This window comes from Amblyomma americanum, chromosome 1, assembly GCF_052857255.1.
Source record: "Amblyomma americanum isolate KBUSLIRL-KWMA chromosome 1, ASM5285725v1, whole genome shotgun sequence".
Taxonomy (NCBI): Eukaryota; Metazoa; Arthropoda; class Arachnida; order Ixodida; family Ixodidae; genus Amblyomma; species Amblyomma americanum.
In genome coordinates this window covers 278,506,517-278,530,114 of record NC_135497.1, presented here as the reverse complement: position 1 = coordinate 278,530,114, position 23,598 = coordinate 278,506,517, and the positions used below count along the sequence as shown (strand labels likewise).

Sequence of the window (23,598 nt, the reverse complement as noted above, 5' to 3'; positions counted from 1 at the left end):
CGTCATTCTCGACAAACTCCACATCCACCCCGTTGAGGAGGTATGTGCAACATCACATTTATCTGTCGACGTTACTATTAGACTAGTTGTTAAACCAGCAGCCAAGAACATGCTGCCAGGCAGACACGACACCCGCAGGAAAGCAAGGGCGAAGGCCCTTGAGAAACAGTACGAGAGCGAACCACGAGCAGTGTAGGCAGATGCAGCTCAACACATCAAAGGCGGAACATACGTGGCATGTATAGCCACTCCAAAGTCAGCCCTCGCTAACAGTTACCAGTACAACCTTTCACGCTAGGCAGAGGAAGTAGCTATCGCACTGGCCATCGCGGATCCCCGCACCAAAACTATTCTGAGCGACTCTAAGAGCGCCATTCAAAATTTCGCCCAAAACTCGGTAAGCGCGCTCGCAGTGCGACTTCTGTGCAACCGAACTCTTGATCCCAACATCAATCCCGTATGGGTTCCGGCTCACGCGGGTAACTCCGGAAACGAGGGGGTCGACCGTCTAGCCCGACCAACCAACCGGGGGACGGGAGACCTCTCAGGAACGGGCGCCCCCGCGGAGGCGCCTCGCTCGTACGCGGAGAGCTAAGATGCACGTATCCCGCCCCTCACCCCGACTTGGACAGGGCGCAAGCCACGACACTCAGACGCCTACAAACAAAGGCCATTCTTAGCCCCTACCGATTATGTTTAATCACAAACGGTGAATATGACCCTGCATGCCCCAACTGCGGTGACGGGACGCACGCCACCCAAGGCCATATATCATGGGAATGCGCTAGAAAACCCGTTCCGACGAAACTCTTGCCAGCTCCCTCGGCGGAGGAATGGGACAAGCTCTTGGCCAGTTCAAGAAAAAGAACGCAGCTGGCCCTCATCACGCGAGCTCAAGAGGTCGCCCCCAAGTGGAGGCCACCCTGGACTCGCCCCAGCCCCAACTAATCCCTTCCATTTTGTGGCAATGAAGTTGTAGCACACCACCACCACGCCATTCAAGTCGGCAGAATTTAAACTTCGCGCTAATCACAACAAAACACCAAAAACGCTCGAATCGCCTTGATGATGATACCACTGATCTCCACTAGGGGGCTGGATGCCGCATCGGGCGCTCGAAGTGAGCCACCGGAAGTTGGTCGGCATGTCCCGGAAGTCAGCCTTTGGCAGTGCACGAAATCTGACCTCAGCACGGTTTTTCAGTTTTAGTTTTCGTTTTCCGCTTAGCATTTTGTCTTTCTTCGTGACAATGCCTACCTGTTGCGCCGTCAACTGGGTGAGGAGAGCAGCAAAATCCTCGGGAAAGACGTTCCAAAAATAAGGGTCCATTGCATCGCTATGGGACGACACTAGCAGACGACAGAAAGTCGCTGCACACAGCACGTACGGAGCCTCGTCTGCTCAACTGTGTCGTCCTGTTGCGCTAGCGTCTCCAACTCTGCTCTTTGTTGTGATGCACGTTGTCGTGCTCTAAGCCCAAGTTATGCCATCAATGGGGGATAAATTTAAGAAAGACTAGGTGGAATCCTTCATTAGGCAGCCGAGTTTGCAGTGACCATTTTACCGAATTATGTTGAGACCGAACCGGAACGAGCTAGGGCGGGGCCACAATCTAGTGAGCTGCCGTCGGTGTTCTGCTGGTTCACATTAGCGCGTCCAAAGTGTATATGGTACTGCTTTTTCGACGGAGCGTATCAAGTACTGTTTCATACTGTCGCAAATTATGCCTGAATGGGCTTTTATTCGCGATGCTTGGTGCAGTTGACTTCTAACAGCGCTTGTCACATGCGCTGCTGCATTCGTCTTTCTCGTCAGTCGTTTCTCTCGTGTTGTGTAGATGAAATGTGGCTGTGCTATAGAGTTAGATTAAAAGCACGTATGGAAGGTAAATGGCACACTAAAGCGATAAACATCACCTGCCATCGATGAGAAGAGACATCGTCCGCCACCAACCCGAAATTGAAACAGCGGCAGCTGTATAACGAGTGGCTCTTCGAGTGTCAGGATTTCCGTGCCATTGCCTTGTCTTTGCTACACGAAAATTTGTTTTTAAGATGACCTAGGGTCATCTTCATTCCACTACTACTCCTAATTACGCTCAGAAGACAAGAACCAGGTCACAAAATAGTGTTTAATGCATGTACCCCTTTACCGCGGCATGGTGAGACATGCACGCCTGTTCACTTCGGTTCCTCTGAAATTACAATGTTCCCCGAACAATGCTCACATTTATCACGTTCAGCTTGCTTATTCCGTTGATGTTATAGTAGACGTTACACGAAAACAAAGCGAAAAACTGAGGACGGAAGGGTGAAAGACGCGACTTTTTGCATTGAAATACACAGCAGACACCGAACATCCGAGACATGCCATCCAACTTCCGGTGGCTTCACTTGCGCCCACTTAATAATAATAATAATAATAATAATAATAATAATAATAATAATAATAATAATAATAATAATAATAATTGGTTTTGGGGGAAAGGAAATGGCGCAGTATCTGTATCATATATCGTTGGACACCTGAACCGCGCCATAAGGGATGGGATAAAGGGGGGAGTGAAAGAAGAGGTGCCGTAGTGGAGGCTGCCGGTATAATTTCGACCACCTGGGGATCTTTAACGTGCACTGACATCGCACAGCACACTGGCGCCTTAGCGTTTTTCCTCCATAAAAACGCAGCCGCCGCGGTCGGGTTCGAGCCCGGGAACTCCGAACCAGTAGTCGAGCGCCCTAACCACTGAGCCACCGCGGCGGGTGCGCCCACTTCAGAAAGCGGGAATGTGGCATCCAGCCACCTAGTGGAGATCAGTGGTTGCACCATCATCAGACGCACTTCTCGGTCACATCGAATTTCCTGCCCGCCGCACGCTTGCCGTTTTCGACAACACCCAGCCGTGTCATGCCTTATTGTGCAAAAACTGCAACGCTCGGCATCAGCACACGAAAGCCCCATGCCTCTGAGAGCCACAATGGAGCTAGTGATACTGATGCCGATATGGATAACTCCCGTGATAAGCCGCCGCCTCGGGCGCCATCCGTGGGCGGTACATGGATGCTCATTTGCGCATGCGTAGCCTCCGCGATCATGCGCCCCGGTGCTCGCAGCCGGAGCTGATCGCAGAGGCCACGGCGCGTGCATTTCGAAGGTTATAGGGGACACAACCTGGGCCAGAGGGCGCGGCGGACGCCAGTGAACAGCGCCCTCTCCGAGCGATTACTCCTAATTGGTCGGGCAGGACGACGAGCTTCGCCACTGACTTGTGTGTGTTGCCTGGCCCGCAAGTGAAGAAACGAGTTTCGCGCGCGCGCGCACTCGTTATTTCTGGCTCGCGCTTCGGCGCCGTTGAGAGTGGAGCTTGGTTCGCGCGCGCTATGCTCGCTCCGCTCGTGCATGGACGCCGTTGTGAGAGAAGAGCACGCCCGCTCGAGGGTTTTCCGCACGCTTTGACACTGCTACGAAAATTTTGCGCGCGCTTTCGTGGTAGAGGGAGCAGCTCGTGTGCGCGGCGTCAAGCAAACAGTCCAAAAGGGCGTTGCTTTCGTCACGCCCTAGTTTTGTGCCCAGAGCGCATAACCACGTGGTGTACGAAGTGAAAACTGAAATTTAGCCTACCTTCCAACGAAGCTGCGGCAAGAATGCGTTTCGCGTTTTTTTTTTCTTCGTGTCTTCAAATAGTGCTAGCTCGTCTCGATCTGCTTGCTTCCGCCGTGCGTGCTGGTGACATGCTTCTGCTACCTTTTCCATTTGCGCGGTGTTTCAATGTATTTGGCGCTATGCTGCTCACCCCAGTGTCACAGATCAAATCGCACCGCGTTTAGATTTGTGCGAAATACGACAGCGTATTTCGCAATATAGGTGCGCATTAATGAATCCCATTCTGTTGAGCTTTGATAGTGTTAGCATGTGCGTGCGGCTGATGCCACCAATATGGTAACGCATTGCCGTTCCTACCGGTGTCGCGCTTGCTTAGGCGCTTCTGCCATATGGTCGTATTTACAGCATATGGCGTATTTACCATACGGATATCTAAAAATTAGAAACGGCTTTGCGCACAATCTACGTACAGAATTAGGACATTAAACTCACAAACCGCTGGCACAACTTAGTTTTGATGCGCATCGACGGGGCACGTAACACTATTGCGCGGCCGCCCGAGGTCAAGCTCAGTGTTGCTGGCGTTACCGAAAAAAGTAACTAAATACGTTACTGGTTATGTAAAGAAAGGAGCGCGTTACCGCCCTACATTACCTACAAAAAGGTAGCGCGTAATCGTTACCGTTACCGAAAAAAAAGTACCGTACATTACTTTGCCGTTACTTCACAGCCATAAATGTTAAGTTTTCGTCACCTTAAGAACTTACGATAACAATTTTATAAAGCTCACATTTCCCAAATAACAACTAGCCTAAACAACGGTTTTACGCGATATCCTGATTTAACGAGAATACTTTGCACAAATGTGCAGGAGATTAGCAATGTTACAGTAGCCTAAAGATGCCTGTAGAGTTACATGTGTTCGATTCTAACTGTGTATTACATGATGAAGCCATCTTATGAATGTGGCATTAAACACAAAATGACACTCGATCATCAATTCTAACTTCACAAAGAAAATATCACTGAACTCTCAACAAAATTAAAGTAATTCTGAAAAATGTGATGTTCCATCATCAATTCTAACTTCACAAAGAAAATATCACTACTCTCAACAAAATTAAAGTAATTCTGAAAAATGTGATGTTCCAAAATGATCGGCATGCTTCCACTCTCTAGAAAGTTGTGTGTGAGAGTGGTTTGGGAAGGGGAGGTAGGTCAAGGCAAGTGTGTGAATGCGTGTTCGTGCAGGTGTTTTGTGCTTTATGGCTATTCCGTCTTTTTTTAGTAGGGTGCATTATCAAGGGCAGCTGTTTTCTGGCATGCATGCGAACCCCAACACGGGTTGTCGGGAGCACCTGTGCATTTTGTTTATTTACATCACTTTAGGTGCTCTGCGCTTCTTTTTCGAAAAAATGGGGCGGAGTGGGGCACAACTGAAACAAAAAGTAACTAGCAACGTGGCACCTCCCGTTACCGAAAAATGTTAACGTAAGTACGTTACCCATTACAGTTCCGAATTGGTAACAACTATGTTACTAATTTACCGAAAAAAGTAATGCGTTACCGTTAACGCCATTACTTGTAATGCGTTACGGACAACAATGGTCTAACTACAGTGTAATTTGCAGAGCCACACTGCTACACGTGTGTACGACAGAGACACAAGGTTAGTTCACATGTGGAATCGTGTCTGCCATCTTCGCCTTCGCAGTTGTATGCGCTGCCACTTCACATGGTGTCGGCCGAGTAAGTGCACATATATTAAGTGCCCGCCAGCACACTCTCCTGTTGCTGCCGGTGATAGATAAGTAGTACTATTTTTAATCAATACTGCAGCGCGCGATAATGCACCGGTACTTCGCATTGAACGATTCCTGCCACCTGGGTAATTTCTGTTGACAGCACACACGTCAGTAAGCAAATGCGTCATTCCATAGAAGCCCACAAGTCAAGCAAGACGCTTCCCCACCTTTATGCAACCACGGTGCCGCGTGCCACTTCGATCACCGCGTAAAAACTGCCCAGCGATGGACATAAACGGCGCACTGTGCAGTCGTCAGGCTGTGCTCGCATCCGCCGCGCCCGCGAGGAGACGGCTACGAGGAGCATGCGGAGGAAGAAAGCGCGCGCAGCACGCGAACACGGCCAGTCAGAGCGCCCCGGCGCCGTTGTGCCCTATTGACGCTTCAGAATTCCGCCGCTACGGGAGGAGCACGGCGCTGTCGTCGCGCGGCAAAATTTAGGTTGGGGTCCCTATTCCCGCATGGGTCACGGAAAGCTTGGGTGCGGCCTTTACAAGGATAATATTTTTGGTAATATTTCCTTGGGGAAAACGGGATGCGCCCCATACATAGGTGCGACCCTTACACGCGTTTACGCGGTAATCGCACTGCTTGCAGCTAGGCGCATGAAAGGTGAGAGCGGCGACTACGTCAATAAACTTGCTTAAACCATGCATATTCCACGGGATTATTAGAGGGGTCAAGCAGGCACAGCCTTCAAGACAATCTACCCGCTTACATAAGCAAGGGCGTTAAGGGTGAGGTTCATAAGTTCAAAATGTTTCCTCCCAAAAATCGTCCACAGTCGTTATACTTCACAGCAGGCTTTAAAAATCAGTCACTGGATTCATGCCCAACAATTCTGGACAAGAGCGCTTATGTGCGGGAAACAGTTTACGAATGCAGTTTATTCATATAATTAGGATTCCAGCATACCGATCAAAACATCCGCCGACCACCCGACGGCAGTATTGAATTTTCTTTTGCTACTAGCGTTTTTGTTATCGTCAAAAAGAGTTTCCTATTGGTCTTCTACGGCAGTGTTCAATGCGATCGATGGAAACACACCAAAAGAAAGATTTTGTTACACATCCGAAGATTGAACCATTATTTTGAATATTTCCATAACAGCATTTAACAATTTTTCAATATTCAGAACTATTGTACAAGAGCGTTGGACATGTATACCAAAACTCACTCCGGTTAACCTTCTACAGCTTGAAAGGTTTGCCACGAAGTCAACATTTATTATGGCCCCTGAATTGTTATGCTTTTTTTTTCAGTTTCTCGTCAAGGCCCTGGTGCAAGGCCATTCTGAAAATTGGCTTATCCTCATTCAAGTGCCAGTCAGCAACTGCTCCCTACAGCTATTATTGTTTTACTGACAATTTATTTGAGCATCAGTTTCCTGTATTCTGCCCACCACCCTAATTTCTTAAGAATATTTCACTATCCTTGTGGCTTTACATTCCTGGTTTTAGAATGGTGCAGCACATTGCTGCTACTCACTCTACAATGGTGATGCTGCCACAAAGCTGCAGGCATGATAACATCAACGAATGATTGTACAAGCCCACTATCGTCAATGCAACCGTTGGGAACGCTAGGCTCTTTTAGAAGAGTTACATCACCATTCTGGCAAAAAAGAACCGAGTTGTCCTCCCAAGATTGTCTTCAACTCCCCAGCAATCTATGGGGATTGCTAATCCAGCAGCCTAAGAAAATTTTTTTCCCTTTGAGAACACAGTGAGGCCTCTCTGATGCATGGACGATTGAAAGCACAATGCGCACTGCAATGCTTTTGGCGTCAATCAAGTGTAGCGAAACTGAAGATGCTCCACGTTGGACTTCACAGTTACTTCGCAAATCACACTCACAGACACGCTCTCATCTAAGGAGATATACAAGGGTGCTTCCCACTAGCTCCGACGGCCTGCCAATAAGACTGACACTAAAAATTATGGACGTGCTTATTCATCATTACGCGGTGGCAGTGCGCTAGCATTGGGCACGTGCCTTGCTTTTCTTCAATTGTACTACGTTTCCTATATTTTCTTAAATACTTTGCTTTCAAACTGCTGAGCAACTTCGCCGCACTCTTTGCTCAGTGGTTTGTCATTTTTAATCTTGCTGACCTTTTATAGTCATTACTACTTCTTATCAATTTTTTTTGTCCTTCCCATGGTAGCCACCTTCTGGACTCACTTCTTCTAACTTACAAGTGCAGAGGGTTCCTTTTCCCTGCCCATTTTGCCATGACAACCATGGCAGGTGGAAGGTAGTGACATGTGGCTCTTTCCACCAGCCAGGTCGCGAGAGTCAAGTGTACACAACACAATGCCGCCGGACAACGCCGGACACTTTTTCATGGTGGGGCTTCAAATGCACACGCATTCAAATACATCAGGCACTACAAACTGCGTACGAGGAACTGAATACAAGGTTTGGGTGACTAATTTCCCAATATAAAGTTATAGACAAAAGTTCCGGATATGTCGATTAGCGGGAAAAAAAATTTCCGCATTGCCTCACCAGTCAATCAGCTCTTATTTCACCAGTGGATGCAGCACGTGTGTCCTCTTGGGATTCAATGCTGTTCATTAAGGTTTTGGCCAACTGCACAAAAACTATTTTGCATCGAGCCTGCACACCACAGGCTTTAGTGCACGGCTAAGTAATAATCACACACAGAACACAATTTTTTAGCACGCAATCAATGTTACGCTAAACGAACTACAAAAAAGTACGAAATTTGCCAAGACGTGCAAAAATAACGTGCATGGCAGCACAATACGCCATCGCCATGAAGCGATTCCGGGTCAAAAATTGAGCGACATGGCTCCTAAGTCTCGGAAAACCATCGCTCCTGTGGGCTGAAGTGTGCGGCTACGATGGCGGCTCCCCTCTGGTCCCTGTACGGAAGCCACGCAACAGCCGTGTCCAGCGTGGGAGGCCCCTGCGCGGCAAGGGTCCAACACATAGCAACACAAATTCACAAACGAGATTTGTCATGCGGTCTCCACACAACACTTGCTTCGATCCGATAAATTGTAATGTGCGAAGCAGCACTCGGTTTACCTTCCACACGCTTACCAGCACACAGCTTAAAGCACCAGTGGAACATCTGGGAATCTAGGCCAAGCGTTCGATCCGGGCCAGGCCGCGCTGGCTTACTCAGTAACATCGCTAGGTTCTGCATGCTACTGGCGATACTACAAGGCCATCATCGAGGCGGGTCCTACATATCCGGAACATCCCATTTCTGTAATTATTTTTCGTGCTGTTTCTTGCACAAGAGATGCAAGATGACCAGCTCAGCTGTACTAACTTGAGCTGAAGAAGCCACTGAATAGAGAGGCAGCCAGCAAGATTTTTATACCTCTTGCCTGAATGTCGTGGCGAGGTTCAGGGCGAAGGGTTACAAGGTGTCGTGGACCACAGTATGAAAAACATATCGGTTGGAGCACAACCTTCCTTTGAAAAACCTCACAAAACCCATAGCCACACAAAACCTCCCCACAGTATTAGAACCATGACTGAGGTTGAGGCTGAGCTACTTGCTACACAATTTGTACAAAATATACAGACTACCTGGCTTGTTTCTGGTCCATGCCCGTAGCTTGTTTTGCCTCATGGGCGTTCCGAATCTTTCCAAGGTGACTGTAGGTCTTGATATAAGTGGTCCGGAGCACAGATCTTCAAGAAGTTAAACAAGAGCCACACTACATGGCTTAAAAGGAGACCCTTTTCGCTGTATATTAAAGCGATAGCGTTAAACTTTCATTCTGCAAAAAATCTGGCAGCGGCGGTGGCGTAGTAAGTGAAAAATCCTCGGAGAAGCAGCCTAAATGAGCCACCTAGGTCAAGTGACCTAGTGGTGTCATCACAGCGTCCCCACCGGATTGTGAGAAAATTGCCCAGCGTGGCAGATGGCAGTTCAATTATTAATTGGTCGCAAGACAATGCTCGGGAAGAGCAAGCTGGATCTCGAGCCCCACTCGTAGCAGCACTTGCATCGCTGGGCAGTTGCGCATAGCTTAACTGCTGCACTACTGCGCCAGGGGTTGCATGAGGGCTCCCAGAGATCAATGAACGTAAAGTTGAGGATGACAAATTCCATGGATACAGGCATTACCTGATTAACACTATCACATGATACCCTTAAGGTGGAGGTTAAGTGTCCCCTCCAGGTTTCTTTTAACAACAGTGGCACATATCTATAAAAAGTTGCATGTATCTAGCGCTGGGCAGTTGCGCATAGCTTAACTGCTGCACTACTGCGCCAGGGGTTGCATGAGGGCTCCCAGAGATCAATGAACGTAAAGTTGAGGATGACAAATTCCATGGATACAGGCATTACCTGATTAACACTATCACATGATACCCTTAAGGTGGAGGTTAAGTGTCCCCTCCAGGTTTCTTTTAACAACAGTGGCACATATCTATAAAAAGTTGCATGTATCTATAATGGTTTCAATGCAAATGCTGAGACATGACGCAAAGTAAACGCGGACGCAAGCGCAGTGGTGTCCGCGTCCAAGTCGTTCTTGTCCTGTGTTCTGTGCCAACAGTTACGCTGGGCCTACATAAATATGTATACTGACCATAGGAATGAGCATCAGAATAAAATTAGCAAAAGATACTAATCGATTTATGGCATTTAATGTCCCAAAGTAACTCGGGCCATGAGGAACGCTAAGGCTCTGAGGGCAATGAGGGACGACCACCTGGGGTTCTTCCCAAGGTGGCCGAAATTTTCAGAGCCCTTCAAAATGGTGTTACTCATAGCCCGAGCCGCTTTGGGGCGTTAAAACCCATAAACCGATTCGTATTTGTTGTCAAAGACCAAATGAGACATTAATGACGTAACCGTTACAAGATTACCAAATACAACAAACCAAATGCGCACAGAAGACATAAAGCTTTCTTTACTGCAGAAGCAGTGCTACTGTCCATCACGAAAACGCCGCTCTGGTTGGCAGAACCCTAGGGGGCGGCAGCACACCCACCAGCACCCTGCCCCACCTCAGCCCACTAGATAGGGTGCAGCCCATCTATGCACCACCACCATTGGTCATCCTCCCCATCCCCGCCCATCGCCACCCTTCAGAGGCCTCATTCACCAGGGAACTCTACTTTCCAGATGCACTGTACACCACCAGCCCTCCTACCTCCCCCTTCCACAATGCCTCAGCCCACTGGAAGTCTAGGCAGCAGGTGAACAAATATGCAATAGGGAAATTGAATTCATATAAGCAGTGAGTAAATCAGTTGCCCTCCAGAAGCCCCATTCACCAGCCACCTCCCTTATCTAGGGGACTGCCCCCCCCCCCAACAGCCAACCTTCACCCACCTCTCACCCCACCTGCACCTTCCACTCAACCACCCACCGCTACCCACTCACCTCCACCCTTATTCACCCGTCAGAAAAATTCTCGGCTTAGAGCAAAACCATTCAATAAAATGAAAACATCAAAGTAATAATATTGGGTAAATAAATGCTTTTGCAGATTTGTTGCCTCATTTTTTCCTATTCAAACTGGCAACCAACTGTACAGAACAGAAAACTTGTCACCAGATGCAACAAGAAGACTGCACACCCTAAAAGCACCCAATAGAATCACAGAAGACCTCCAGCATTAAAAAAAAAACAATTATATTAGAAGCGTCAGACAAGAACACAAAAAGAAAACACTTATAAAAGTAGCAAGTAGGTAATGCAGCTGAATGCTACGTTTCCATTTGTTCACTTAGATTATTTTTAAACAATCCTGCGACATTATTTTCTGTGTCACTGTTTCATTTTCTTTTTTTCTTCAATAAGTAAGCTTGATGCAGTTAATAGCATAGGCTAGGGGACATAAATTTGTGCATTTTTCAATATTCTACAAAAATATTCCACAACCTCCTCTTGTCGCACTTTCCACACTGCCTCAAATGGGAACTTTCCTAGTTCTGAGCACGGCTATTTTCACTTTTTTCTGTAATGCCACAACGATACTGGCATTGAGGATGGATAAGTGCACAAAAAGCACATTCCGTATAACACCTCAGGAAGAGCCATTAATGACTTAAACGTTACCAGTTTTCGTCAGAAGTTGTAGGCCCCTTCCCACTGCAGGCAGGCTGACGTGAAACGTGGCTCGAATGCACCGCAGATGCACGCTTCGAGCTGCAGGAGTGCGCCCACGGACAACACTCGCAGGCCATTCTTTTTTTCCTGCAGTAAATCAAATTCACTTGCATTATCTTGCATCTTTTCTTTCTTCACGGTGCACTATGAAGCAAACTGAAAGTCAAAGGAGAGTAAAAGTATATAATGCAATTAGCGTAAGAATCAAAACAAAATTAGGAGTAACTATGCACTTGTCATCTGTATTATGCCTAAGAACAACAAGGCTTAAAGGGGTTTCAAAAAGCCTTGTCAGCCCATTCCTCTATTTCTTTTTTCCCTTTCATATCTTGGTCACTTTATGCGTTGCTTATGATGACATGCTAGCTTCGTGTTATTTCCCTTATGAAAATAAAGCAGCACAATCAAAAGGAAAATAAAAAATTCAGAGTCCCCCCTCTCTGCATTACAAGTCATCACAGTCATTTGTTCGCCAATGCAACAAGTGCTGTTAATACCGTACTAATAAGTATGCTTTCTTCCCTTTTCAGCACCCTTCAGGCTTGTTTTGCCATATGGTTTTTGCATAAAATTATACTTAACGCCTTCTGATGACAAGAAATGCAGCCAGATGGCAGTGAACATTAACATCCGCTTTCGCCCATAAGATCTTCATTTGTCCACAAGAATTTATTATCTTTAGTACTGAGGAGAACAAGGATGAGGAGAATGTAAAAAAGTTGGAGAGCACTGCAGTCTGCTATGTTAGAGAAATGCAGTCATTTGAACCTCAGGAACATTTTTGCAAGTCATCGTTGTCATATGACACCTATAGAGTGACCCTTGGATGATGTCGGCAACTTTTTGCAAGTCATCGTTGTCTGACATCAGAACATATTGGGAACACACTTTACTGTTGCACACACCAAAACGTGTTGACTTCTTGCCCCTCTAACACACTAGAACAGAAGACCCTTCATGGCATATAAATTGCGTGCCCGCCTGGCACACTTAAGCCCAGGGTTAGAACCGAAATCCTGGAGCATTTCTTTTTTCTAATGGTAATTTTCTTGAGGACATGCTCTGATGACACACTATGCTGACAGCTCCTGTGACCGCCACCCATGAGACAAGAACTGTTTTCGCATTAAAAACACGGAGATTTGATGCATTATGTTTGAATTTTCATTTCTCACGAAATAATGAATTTTGAGACTTCTCACTGTATAACAGGTCCTGAATGTTTTGCACGCTTCTTGGATGCTCACTGCACGCTAAGACAAATATGCGTACACTAGCGTATGCTAGTGTGCTTTATTCTGATCTAATATATGATACCGCCACAACCTGAATGCTCAATGCGACGTCGCTCACTGCCACACTGGGCCTGCATGGGAGTCCCACGACGGCGCCGAGCTGCTCTAGCATTTTAGTGACATCATGCTTGAAAGGCTGCAGCCCCGAGCCCCTCTTAAGCATTAGCCTCCGGAAGCGGTGTTGCACCCAGCAGGACTTCGGACTCACCAATTGATGGCCATGCGATGTGGCTCCAGGGTCGCACTCCTGCGGCTCCAGGGAGCTTGGGTGGCCGCCAAAGGACGATACGCACACCAGCAGCCATGGCTGCCTTGTCCCTGGTCTAGCAAAGCCACGTTGCGTGCCAAGCATATAAATTTTAGGAAACGCAAAGATGACTGCAGTCAACATGTTAGGGGACAAAAAGTGCACAAATTATTCCAACAACTAAATCAAATAATTAGAGTACAAACACAAATTAACCTGCTCCGAGCAATAACCGGTAGAGGATATATAAAACAAACTCTCAATGCAAACGATTCTGCAAACATAGTGGATATTTCGTAAGGAGAATTAACACATGTTGTGCAGTTAACTTGGGCTCTCAAGAAAAGGTGTCAGCAATACGTGTGAAAATTTATTCCCCCAGAGCTTTTTTTCCATGTCCTGTGTTTTCCGCATGAAGCTATATATTATCCAAGGAATTTAAACATCTGGTGTCTTCAGCTAAGCAACATGCTATTGACTAGAAAACAACCTCAAGTCAACTAAATAGAGCTGTAAGGCGGGGGTTAATTTAAAAGACCTGTGAGGAAGGGAGCAGCGGCGAGAACAATCCGAGGGCAACCAGGTCGGCACAGACACACATGGCGATAGCAATACGGCTGACGCGCAGGGCCATCTTCTTCGTTTTCACGAGTTATCTGCTTTGTCTGGGTCATCATCTTCTTCACAATCCCCCCCGGGGCGAATAGGAGCCATCCTGGCGACTTACGGCAACTGCAATATAGAGGGGTTGTAGTAAGGCTTGAGACGCTGGATGTGAACTGTCTCGCGGCCACAGCGCCGGAGATCCGGAGATGGCGTGAGGGGTTCGACGACGTAATTAACTGGAGATGTGTGCTCCAGGACACGGTAGGGACCGTGATACTTGGCGAGAAATTTCGAGGAGAGTCCAGGAGTACTAGATGGTATCGAGAGCCACACAAGCGCACCAGGAGAGAAGTGCAATGTTGTGTGAGCGTTGTCGTGGCAGAATTTCTGGCGATGACGGGCGTCAGTTGTGAGTGACCGGGCGATTTGGCGACAATCTTCTGCGTGTTGCGCGGCTTCGGAAACGGGTATATTCGGAGGCGTCAGGTTGGTAAGGCAGAATGGTGTCTATGGTAGCAGATGGATGACGGCCGTAAAGAAGATAGAAGAGAGAGAAGCCAGTAGTAGACTGCTGGGCGGTGTTGTAGGCGAAAGTCACATAAGGGAGGATGAGATCCCAATTCGAGTGGTTGGATGCGACGTACATACAGAGCATGTCTCCGAGGGTGCGGTTAAATCGCTCGGTGAGGCCGTTTGTCTGCGGATGATAGGCGGAGGTGGTATGATGGATTATGTTGCACTGGCAGAGCAGGGCGGTGAAGACATCGGACAAAAAGGCGCGTCCGCGGTCGCTAAGCAGTTCACGAGGTGCAATGTCTGTCACTGTGGCAGACGGAAGGGCGGCGGTTTCAGCATATCTAGTGAGATGATCAACCGCAACGATAGCCCAATGGTTGCCGGCCGCAGTATACGGAAGCGGGCCATAGAAATCAATGCCGATATGGTCGAAAGGGCGTGGTGGGCAAAGGAGTGGCTGCAACTCTTCAGCAGAATGGTGAGGAGATGGCTTGTCACGTTGACAGGTGAGACAGGTGTGTACGTATTTAAGTACGAAGGTGTACATGCCGCGCAAGTAATAGCGCAGCCGGATGCGGGTGTATGTCTTGAAAACTCCCGCGTGACCAGATTGTGGGTCAGCGTGGAAATAGGCGCATATGTTCGTGCGCAGGTGGCGAGGAATAACGAGTAACCACTTGTGGCCGTCGGTGCTGTAGTTACGACGATAGAGGAGGTTATCGCGAATCACGAAGTGGGAAGCATGGCGGCGGAGAGCACGGGATGGAGAAGCAGCCGTGGGGTTGGAGAGAAAGTCGAGAAGAGAAGCGATCCAGTGGTCAGTACGTTGCACTGGGGGCATGTCGCAAAATGTGAAGGGACAACGGGGAGACGTCAGAGGTGGAAAGGCTGGCGATCTTGGCTGGAAGTGGGCAGCGGGACAGGGCATCAGCGTCTTGATGCTTCCGGCAGGAACGATAGACCACGCGGATGTCATATTCTTGCAGACGAAGAGCCCACCTGGCAAGGCGGCCGGATGGGTCTTTCAAGGAAGAAAGCCAACAAAGCGCATGTTGGTCCGTCACAACGTCAAAAGAGCGGCCATAGAGGTACGGGCGGAATTTGGCAAGGGCCCATATGATGGCCACCCTTTTTCACTGACGGAGTAATTAGTTTCAGCCTTCGTAAGTGTGCAGCTTGCGTAGTCAACAACGTATTCATCAAAACCACAGATGCGCTGGGCGAGTACAGCGCTGAGGCCGACACCACTGGCGTCCGTGTGGACCTCGGTAGGAGCGGTCGAGTTGAAATGGCGCAGTATGGGCGGCGCTGTGAGGAGGCGGCGCAAGGTGTTATACGCATCTTTGCATGCTGGAGACCACATCGATAAGTCGGAACTGCCGGACAGTTGTGTTAAAGGCGCAGCAATCGAAGCAAAGTTGCGAATAAATCTCCAAAAGTAAGAGCACAGACCTAAGAAGCTGCGCAAGTCTTTGACGGAAGTGGGTTTGGGAAAGTCTGCGACAGCGCGAAGTTTAGCTGGGTCGGGACGAACGCCTTGCTTAGAGACGTGTCCTAAAATAGTCAGCTGACGCACAGCAAAACGGCATTTCTTCAAGTTGAGCTGCAGGCCAGCGTCAAAAAGGCAGGTCAAAACGTGCTTCAGGCGGGATAGATGGGTTTCAACGTCGAGGGAAAAGACGACAATGTCGTCGAGATAGCATAGACACATATTCCACTTGAGTCCACGCAAAATGGTGTCCATCATCCGTTCGAAGGTAGCAGGGGCATTACAAAGGCCGAATGGCATCACAGTAAATTCATACAATCCGTCGGGGGTCACAAAAGCAGTTTTGGGACGATCGGCCGCTTCCATGGGGACCTGCCAGTACCCAGAACGTAAATCGAGGGAGGAAAAGAGCTCCGCCCCTTGCAAACAGTCCAGAGCGTCATCTATGCGGGGGAGTGGATAGACATCCTTGCGCGTTATCTTAAGGCGGCGGTAATCGACACACAAGCGTATGGAGCCATCTTTCTTTTTCGCAAGGACAACAGGCGATGCCCAAGGGCTACTTGAGGGCTGAATGACGCCGTTTTGAAGCATTTGGTCGACTTGCTCTGTAATAGTCTGGCGCTCGGTTGGAGACGCACGATAGGGGCGCTGCCGCAGCGGCGCGTGGGCACCAGTGTCGATGCGATGGGTGACGGTGGAAGTTCGGCCCAAGGAAGTCCGGTGAGCATCGAAGGAGGAGCGAAATTGATGAAGGAGGGCGAGAAGCTGTGTTCTGTGCGGCAGGGGAAGATCAGCGTTGATGGAGCACAAGAACAATTCGGTAGAAGAGAGATCTGGCATAGAGGCAGGAGGTCTGAGCGCGTTCATGGCGAGGAGCGATGTATCGTCGGTCTCCTCGCGGATGAGCAGAGATGCGATGGGCTGCACACTGCCGAGGCATTCACCAAGGCGCAGAGCGGTAGGGCAGGAAAACGGGTTAGAAACCAAAAGTATCGAAAGGCCAGCGGAGACAGTCAGTACAGCGTATGGCAGAGGGAGACACTTGCGGTGCAGAAAAGTATGGCCTGGAGTAAAGAGGACAGTGTCATCACCGATAGAGTCGCAAGACAAGTGTACAAGAACAGAAGAGCACGGGGGAATGTCGATGCCTTTGGCGGCGAGGGTTTTAACACTGGCAACAGGAGGAGTGGCGTCCAGAAAAGGATTGGGCAGAGAAGAGAACCCGACTTCCTTTCGAGCACAGTCGATGATAGCTTCATGGACGGAAAGGAAATCCCAGCCCAGAACAACAGTATGGGAACAGGAAGGCAGCACGACGAATTCTATCGTGTAGAGGGAGTCCTGAATCACAACTCGAGCGGTACACGCTGCGGACGGCTTGATGTCCTCAGCGCTGGCCGTACGCAGCGACAGTCCAGCAATCGCCGTCTTTACCTTCTTCAACGAACTACAAAACTTTTCGTCCATAACAGAAATCGCAGCACCGGTGTCCACAAGGGCCGAGACAGTATTGCCCTCGACAGAAATTTCGATCAGATTAGCAGGGGATATGTGAGGCCTTGGAAAGTTCGACAAGGACACAGTTCTCGCCTCAGGAACTGCAGCACCTAGTTTTCCTCTTGAGGAAGATTGGCGCGACGTCGCATAGGAGAAACGGAGCGGCGCCTCGGTGAAGGTGAACGGCGTCTAGAAAGGGCTGAACAGTCAGGAGAAAAAGGACGACTAGACAGCGGCTCAGCAGATCCGGAGTACTGACTCGTGGAAGGCCAATACGCGGGAGCTGGAGGAGGTGGCGCGTAGACTGGGAGACGGCGGCGGCAAAGCCGGGCCACATGACCAGGCTAGCCGCAATTGTAGCAGATAGGCCGGTTGTCGATGGTGCGCCAGGGATTCCTGACTCGCGGAGCCGGCCGAAGAGAAGGAGCCACCACTCGCACAGGTGTTGGAGGCAAAGCATAGGTAGGCGGTCGAGGTCTGGCGACGACGTCCGCGTATGTCAGCGGAGCGCCCATAGGGGGTGGCGTCTGGGCGACAACGTCGGCATATGTCAGTGGAGTGGCGACAGGTGGTGGCGGATGGGCGGGTGGAAGAGCCTCGGCAACCTGCTCTTGGATGGCGTGTCGAATGGCCGGAGCCAATTCTGGAGCTTGCCCTGTAGGGTTCGGCAGAAGAGAAAGCTGACGCGCCACTTCGTCCCGAACAAAGTGTTTGATTTGTTGCAGCAGCGATGAGGTGTCAGCTGCTAGTGTCAGTCCAGCAAGTGACTAAATTATTCGAGGGTGATGTCGAGTCAGGAGCCTCTGCTTCCGCAGCTCCTCGAAGCTTTGGCAAAGTGTGACGACTTCAGCAACGGTGCGCAAGTCGCGCGCTACCAGCATCTGAAACGCGTCGTCGTCAACACCCTTCAAAATGTGTTTAATCTTGTCAGCTTCTGACATGTTGAGGTTGACACGCTTGCATAGGTCAATGACGTCTTCTATGTAACTGGTAAAGCTTTCGCCGACCTGCTGAGACCGTTCACACAAGCGTTGTTCGGCGCGGAGTTTCCGAACAGCAGGACGACCAAACACTTCGGAGAAGGTTGTCTTGAAAGCAGACCAGGTGCGGATGTCCACCTCGCGGTTCCGATACCACAGGTTAGCCACACCGGTGAGATAAAAAATTACGTTATATAGTTTGGTGGCATCGTCTTATTTGTTGTAAAGGCTCACCCTCTCGTAAGACGTGAGGCAATGTTCGACATCCTGCTGATCGGTCCCACTGAAGATGGCCAGATCCCGTTGGTGAAGGGAGCCGGCGCAGGTAACAGCTGGGCCCACTTGCATGGCTTGATGTTGAACGTCGTGAGGCATCGCAGGTGGCGGGAGAGTACGGTTGCGCAATTCCAGGGCTGTTACCCGGCACCTCCACCAAATGTAAGGCGGGAGTTTATTTAAAAGACCTGGGAGGAAGGGAGCAGCGGCGAGAACAATCCGAGGGCAACCAGGTCGGGCACAGACACACGTGGCGGTAGCAATATGGCTGACGCGCGGGCCATCTTCTTCGTTTTCACGACTTATCTGCTTTGTCTGGGTCATCATCTTTTTCACAAGAGCCACAAAGGCCTGCAATAAATTTGTGAATACCAAACAGCCTTCCCGACATGTGGGACTAAGACCACAGCGTTGGTGCAAACGATAGAGCAGCTAAAAGCATGGGAAACACGAGATTTCCTCTCCGGCACTACACTCCTGGAGCAGAGACTCTAAGATATGAGAATGGCATGCAGCCTCCACATCAGTGCCAACCCGCTGTGAGGAAGAGTATACTAGGTAAACTAAACGTGAACCCTATAAAGTTAATTGTGACAGCAAAGAATCGAGCCACACATGGCTGGATGAATTCCCTACTTTTTCTCTTTCTGTCTTTCAGCAATAGAAGGCAGGCATCAGCTCACTGCTCACATACCAACTGTTCTCTCCTGTGTTTGCAAAGTTGGTTTACCTCACGAAATAGTTCCCGGGGTTGAAGGTGCTAGTGAGTAAGATGATTTAAACACAATCACAAGTTCTGTGCATCTGTACCACTATGATTAGGCCTCCTTTAAGAGTATACTAGGTAAACTAAACGTGAACCCTATAAAGTTAATTGTGACAGCAAAGAATCGAGCCACACATGGCTGGATGAATTCCCTACTTTTTCTCTTTCTGTCTTTCAGCAATAGAAGGCAGGCATCAGCTCACTGCTCACATACCAACTGTTCTCTCCTGTGTTTGCAAAGTTGGTTTACCTCACGAAATAGTTCCCGGGGTTGAAAGTGCTAGTGAGTAAGATGATTTAAACACAATCACAAGTTCTGTGCATCTGTACCACTATGTTTAGGCCTCCTTTAATACTGCAAAGGCATCATTACAAGATGCACAGTGGCATTTCATGAAAGTTGTGCAAAAGCAGAATCATCAGTTGCACCTACATCAGTGCAGCCCGTGAAACTCGTTTCCTGTCTAAATTGGCTCCTGTATGTGTCCTTTTATACTGCCTATACTTACAGTGACATGTCTCCAAACTGTGAACAAAATAAACTCCCTTCTTGCTCTAAAAATGTGCCACTAAAGTTGGCGCATTGCCCAACTGAGCGATCGTGAAGGCAGTGAAATTAGCGATGCCAGCCACTTTTCATCTCCAAGGCGCATTCGACAAACACAAGTCAGCCTGTTAAAGCGCCTTAAAATATTTTATTTTGTTTCGACATATGACTCCAGAGGTCTGTGTTCAACATGCGTCACTTCCAAGGGTAGCTACTCGTGTTTATTTCCTTCAATCTCATCTTGCAGTGCATGTGATATTTCAAATAAGTCGCAGAAACCACGGATGTTTATAGCAGTAACCTAAAGAGGTTACTGGGCTTGCTCTAAAATAATTACTTTATTATTTTTCTACGTAATGTTGCTTGAGAATTGTGCTGAGAGCACATTGTAGAAATGAGTGAATATTTGTGCACTCCAGGCATTGAATCGAATAACGCTTTTGCATATACCTTCAAGGCCCAGCACACTATATGGCAACTCAGTAGCTGTGGCGTATTAGTTAGAAACGCTGAAAAATACTCCTTTGGTGATAATAAAAGAAAAATATTAAATTAAAATGAGGATATGTTTTGAAAAATTATTACACATATTTAATGCTCCAAAGTTTATTCCAAACAGGTGCCGTTTGTAGACACTCACCTGGCGCGTCGCTCCAGTTGGGGGTGAATAAGCCGGACAGGTTGAGCCGATACTTGGTCACCATGACCACCGGGTCCGCTCGGGGCGCCAGCATGACGGCTTCCTGAAGTCGCGGCTTCTTGCCGATGAGGAACAGCAGGAGCGCCAGCCTTGGGGCTAAGCCAAGTTGCGGCGTTGAGATACTCCCGTGTAGGCGTTCTTTATGCCGCTTGCAGGTAGCCATCTTGGAGTGCTGCATTCAGGTATACCGTAGGAAATGTTACGTAGTAAATAAGTAATTTTAGAATTAGAAGCTGTGTTGTGCATGCATAACATCACGTATGGCCCACTAAAAATTCTGTATTAGCACACAGTGCTGCTGTAAAAAAATACAAGATTGCACTTATGTCTGCTTAATAGCAGAAATGCTATTAATAGCCTTTCATTCCTTTCCTTCTCCCTCCCTTTTTCATTGTTTTTATTTTTGTTTCTTATTATTTATTTCAATTCTTACTTTTCTCCCTCCATTTTCATTTTTCTATTGCAATCACCTTCATTACTATGGTCACCACTATTATCACCATTGGTATCACAGACTATCACTATCTCTATCATCATCACTGTCATCTTCACTATCACTATCCCTAGCACTATCAGTAGCTATCATTATCACTATCTCTACCACTATCATTTCACTATTTCTAGAACTATCACTCTCCACCGCTATCATCACTATCATTATCTCCAGCACTCTCACTATCAGTAATTGTCATTATCGCTATCACAATTTCTTACAATCTATTTACGGTCACAACTATGATTACATATATGTTTCTTAGCAAATGTTGCTTATCAACTTTTACATTTTATTTTAATTACTGTGCAACTTATGATTGACGCCACTCATGAGCAGAGCCAAGAAAGGCTTACGCCTTAAGAATAGCAGACAGTTTAGCATGACTCCGTGTAGAATAATGCCGCCAGGTGTCCCCGGGCGGCGCCTTGAGGTCAAAGAAGTGAGACGTGAGTGAGCCCTGTGCTGGCTCACTTGGATGAGGAGGCTGCTACCAAGATACACACCAACGCTAGCAACATCGGGCTTGGTGGCGTCCTCGTTCAACATCAAAAAGGCGTGGAATGTGTGATCGCGTATGCGAGTCGCACACTCTCGCGCACCGAAATCAACTACTCCACCTCGGAAAAGGTGTGCCTCGCTGTCATCTGGGCCACGATGAAACTTCGACCTTATATCTATGGTCATCATTTTAAAGTGGTCACCGACCACCATTCCTTGTGCTGGCTTACCAATCTCCGGGACCCATCAGGACGCCTAGCACGCTGGAGCCTTCGCCTTCAAGAATTTGATTACACAATATTGCCTATAAGTCCGGACGTAAACACGAAGACGCCAACACGCTCTCATGCGCAGCCGTCGAGCAAGCTGAAGACAGCGCAGAGGATGACAATCGTTTCCTAGGTGTGATCAGCAGTTTGGACTTAGTGGCAAAGCAGCGTGCTGACGCTGACCTGCGGTTTGTCATGGATCACCTGGAGGGCCATGCTTCTAACGTACCTCGACACTTTTCCCGCCACTCGTCCTCTTTTTGCATTCGCAATGGCGTACTGTTCAAGAAAAACTCCAGCAACGGTGACCGTCCCTACCTCCTAGTCGTGCCATCAGACCTCCGCGACATCCTTTCGCCGCGTCATGACGAGCCCACCTCTGGCCATTTGGGATTTGCACACACGCTCGCTCGAGTGCATCAGGGCTATTATTGGCCTAAACTTGCAAAGACCATCCACCGCTAGGTCAGAGGTTGCCGTGAGTGCCAGCGTCGTAAGTCACCACCGCTCAAGCCCACAGCTCCAACCAATTGCGCCACCTCGCACACCTTTTGACCAAGTCGGCATTGATCTTCTGGGCACATTCCCTGTGTCGTCTTCTGGCAATAAGTGGATTATAGTTGCGACTGATTATTTGATGCGCTATGCGGAAACAAAGGCGGTGCCGCGCAGTACATCCTCTGAAATCGCGTGCTTCTTCATACACCACATTGCTTTACGAAATGGCGCTCTGTCCTTTGTCATCACCGATAGGGGCACTGCGTTTACAGCGTAGCTCATGCACGAGGTGTTCCAGCTAAGTCACACAAACCACCGCAAGACTACTGCATACCACCCGCAGTCAAAAGGGCTCACGGAGCACCTCAACAAAACCTTAGCAGACATGCTCGCAATGTACGTCGATGTACAGCAGAAGACTTGGGACGAGATCCTCCCATATGTGACGTTTGCCTACAACACGGCGATTCAGGAAACGACTCGATTTACGCCGTTTCGCCTCGTCTACGGGCGTGATCTCCAAACAATGCTCGATGCCATGCTTCCGTGCCCCCCTCACGACCAGGCGCTCACGCCAGACGCCGAGGAATTTACCCAGCACGCAGAGGAAGCCCGCCAACTGGCTCGTATGCACATCCACCGGCAGCAGGCAACGGATGCAGAACGCTACAACCAACAACATCGCTTCGTCGAGTACCATCTCGATGACAAAGTGAGGGTATGGACACCGGTACGTCGCCCCAAGTGCGCCCACGTTTTTGCTTCCTTTTTTTTGGATACGGAGGGGGAATAATGCCGGCAGGTGTCCCAGGGCGGTGCCTTGAGGACAAAGAAGTGAGACGCGCGTGCTCTTTGGAGCTGGAACATTGCTTGATTCCTTACGGCCTGTGCCTAACTTTTTGATTCTGAAACCCATTTGTGAAAATATCATGCAGTATATAATTATGAGTTAAGGTCCTCACGTGCAAAAGCCATTTGACATAAAAGGCCTTTAACATAAAGTCTTTCGGCCTAAAGAACGTCTACCTGAGGTCTTTACTTGGAGTGCATCTTAAATGCCTTTAGCATAAGGCTTTTACGTGAAAGACCTTTACAATGAAAGCATCACCAAGAAGGCCTTCATCCAAGTGAAGGCTGAGGCACACCGTAAAGGCAGGCCCTTACGGTGTGCCTTGGCGGCTAAAAGAGGCTCATTTCACGAGCATGCGATTTTCACCTGTGGCGCTGCGCTTTCTGTCGGTCTGAGACTGGGGAGGGACATCGGTCTAACTGCAGACGGCTTTGCGACATGGGGTCACGTGGGAGCTGTTGCCATGGTGGAAGCAAAAGTATTTATTTAAGCAAAAGCTTTACTATGCTCCCCTCCGTCCTCAGCCGCCTTCACTTCATGCTCCCCTA

At 48.7% G+C, this 23,598-nt stretch overlaps 1 protein-coding gene across 3 annotated transcripts in view; it reads right to left on the bottom strand.

The window, feature by feature from the left end:
* Positions 1 to 6,272: 6,272 nt before the first annotated feature.
* The window catches only part of LOC144115160 (uncharacterized), a 41,565-nt gene continuing 24,239 nt past the window's right edge, over positions 6,273 to 23,598 (bottom strand). For all 3 annotated transcript variants that reach the window (XM_077649341.1, XM_077649340.1, XM_077649339.1), the window contains 4 exons: positions 20,380 to 20,611; positions 13,021 to 13,135; positions 11,467 to 11,604; positions 6,273 to 8,340 (listed from right to left, as the gene is read on the bottom strand). In XM_077649341.1, the coding sequence (XP_077505467.1) occupies positions 8,271 to 8,340; positions 11,467 to 11,604; positions 13,021 to 13,135; positions 20,380 to 20,602 (546 nt within the window). In that variant the 5' untranslated portion in view covers positions 20,603 to 20,611 and the 3' untranslated portion in view covers positions 6,273 to 8,270. The remainder of the gene's footprint in view (positions 8,341 to 11,466; positions 11,605 to 13,020; positions 13,136 to 20,379; positions 20,612 to 23,598) is intronic.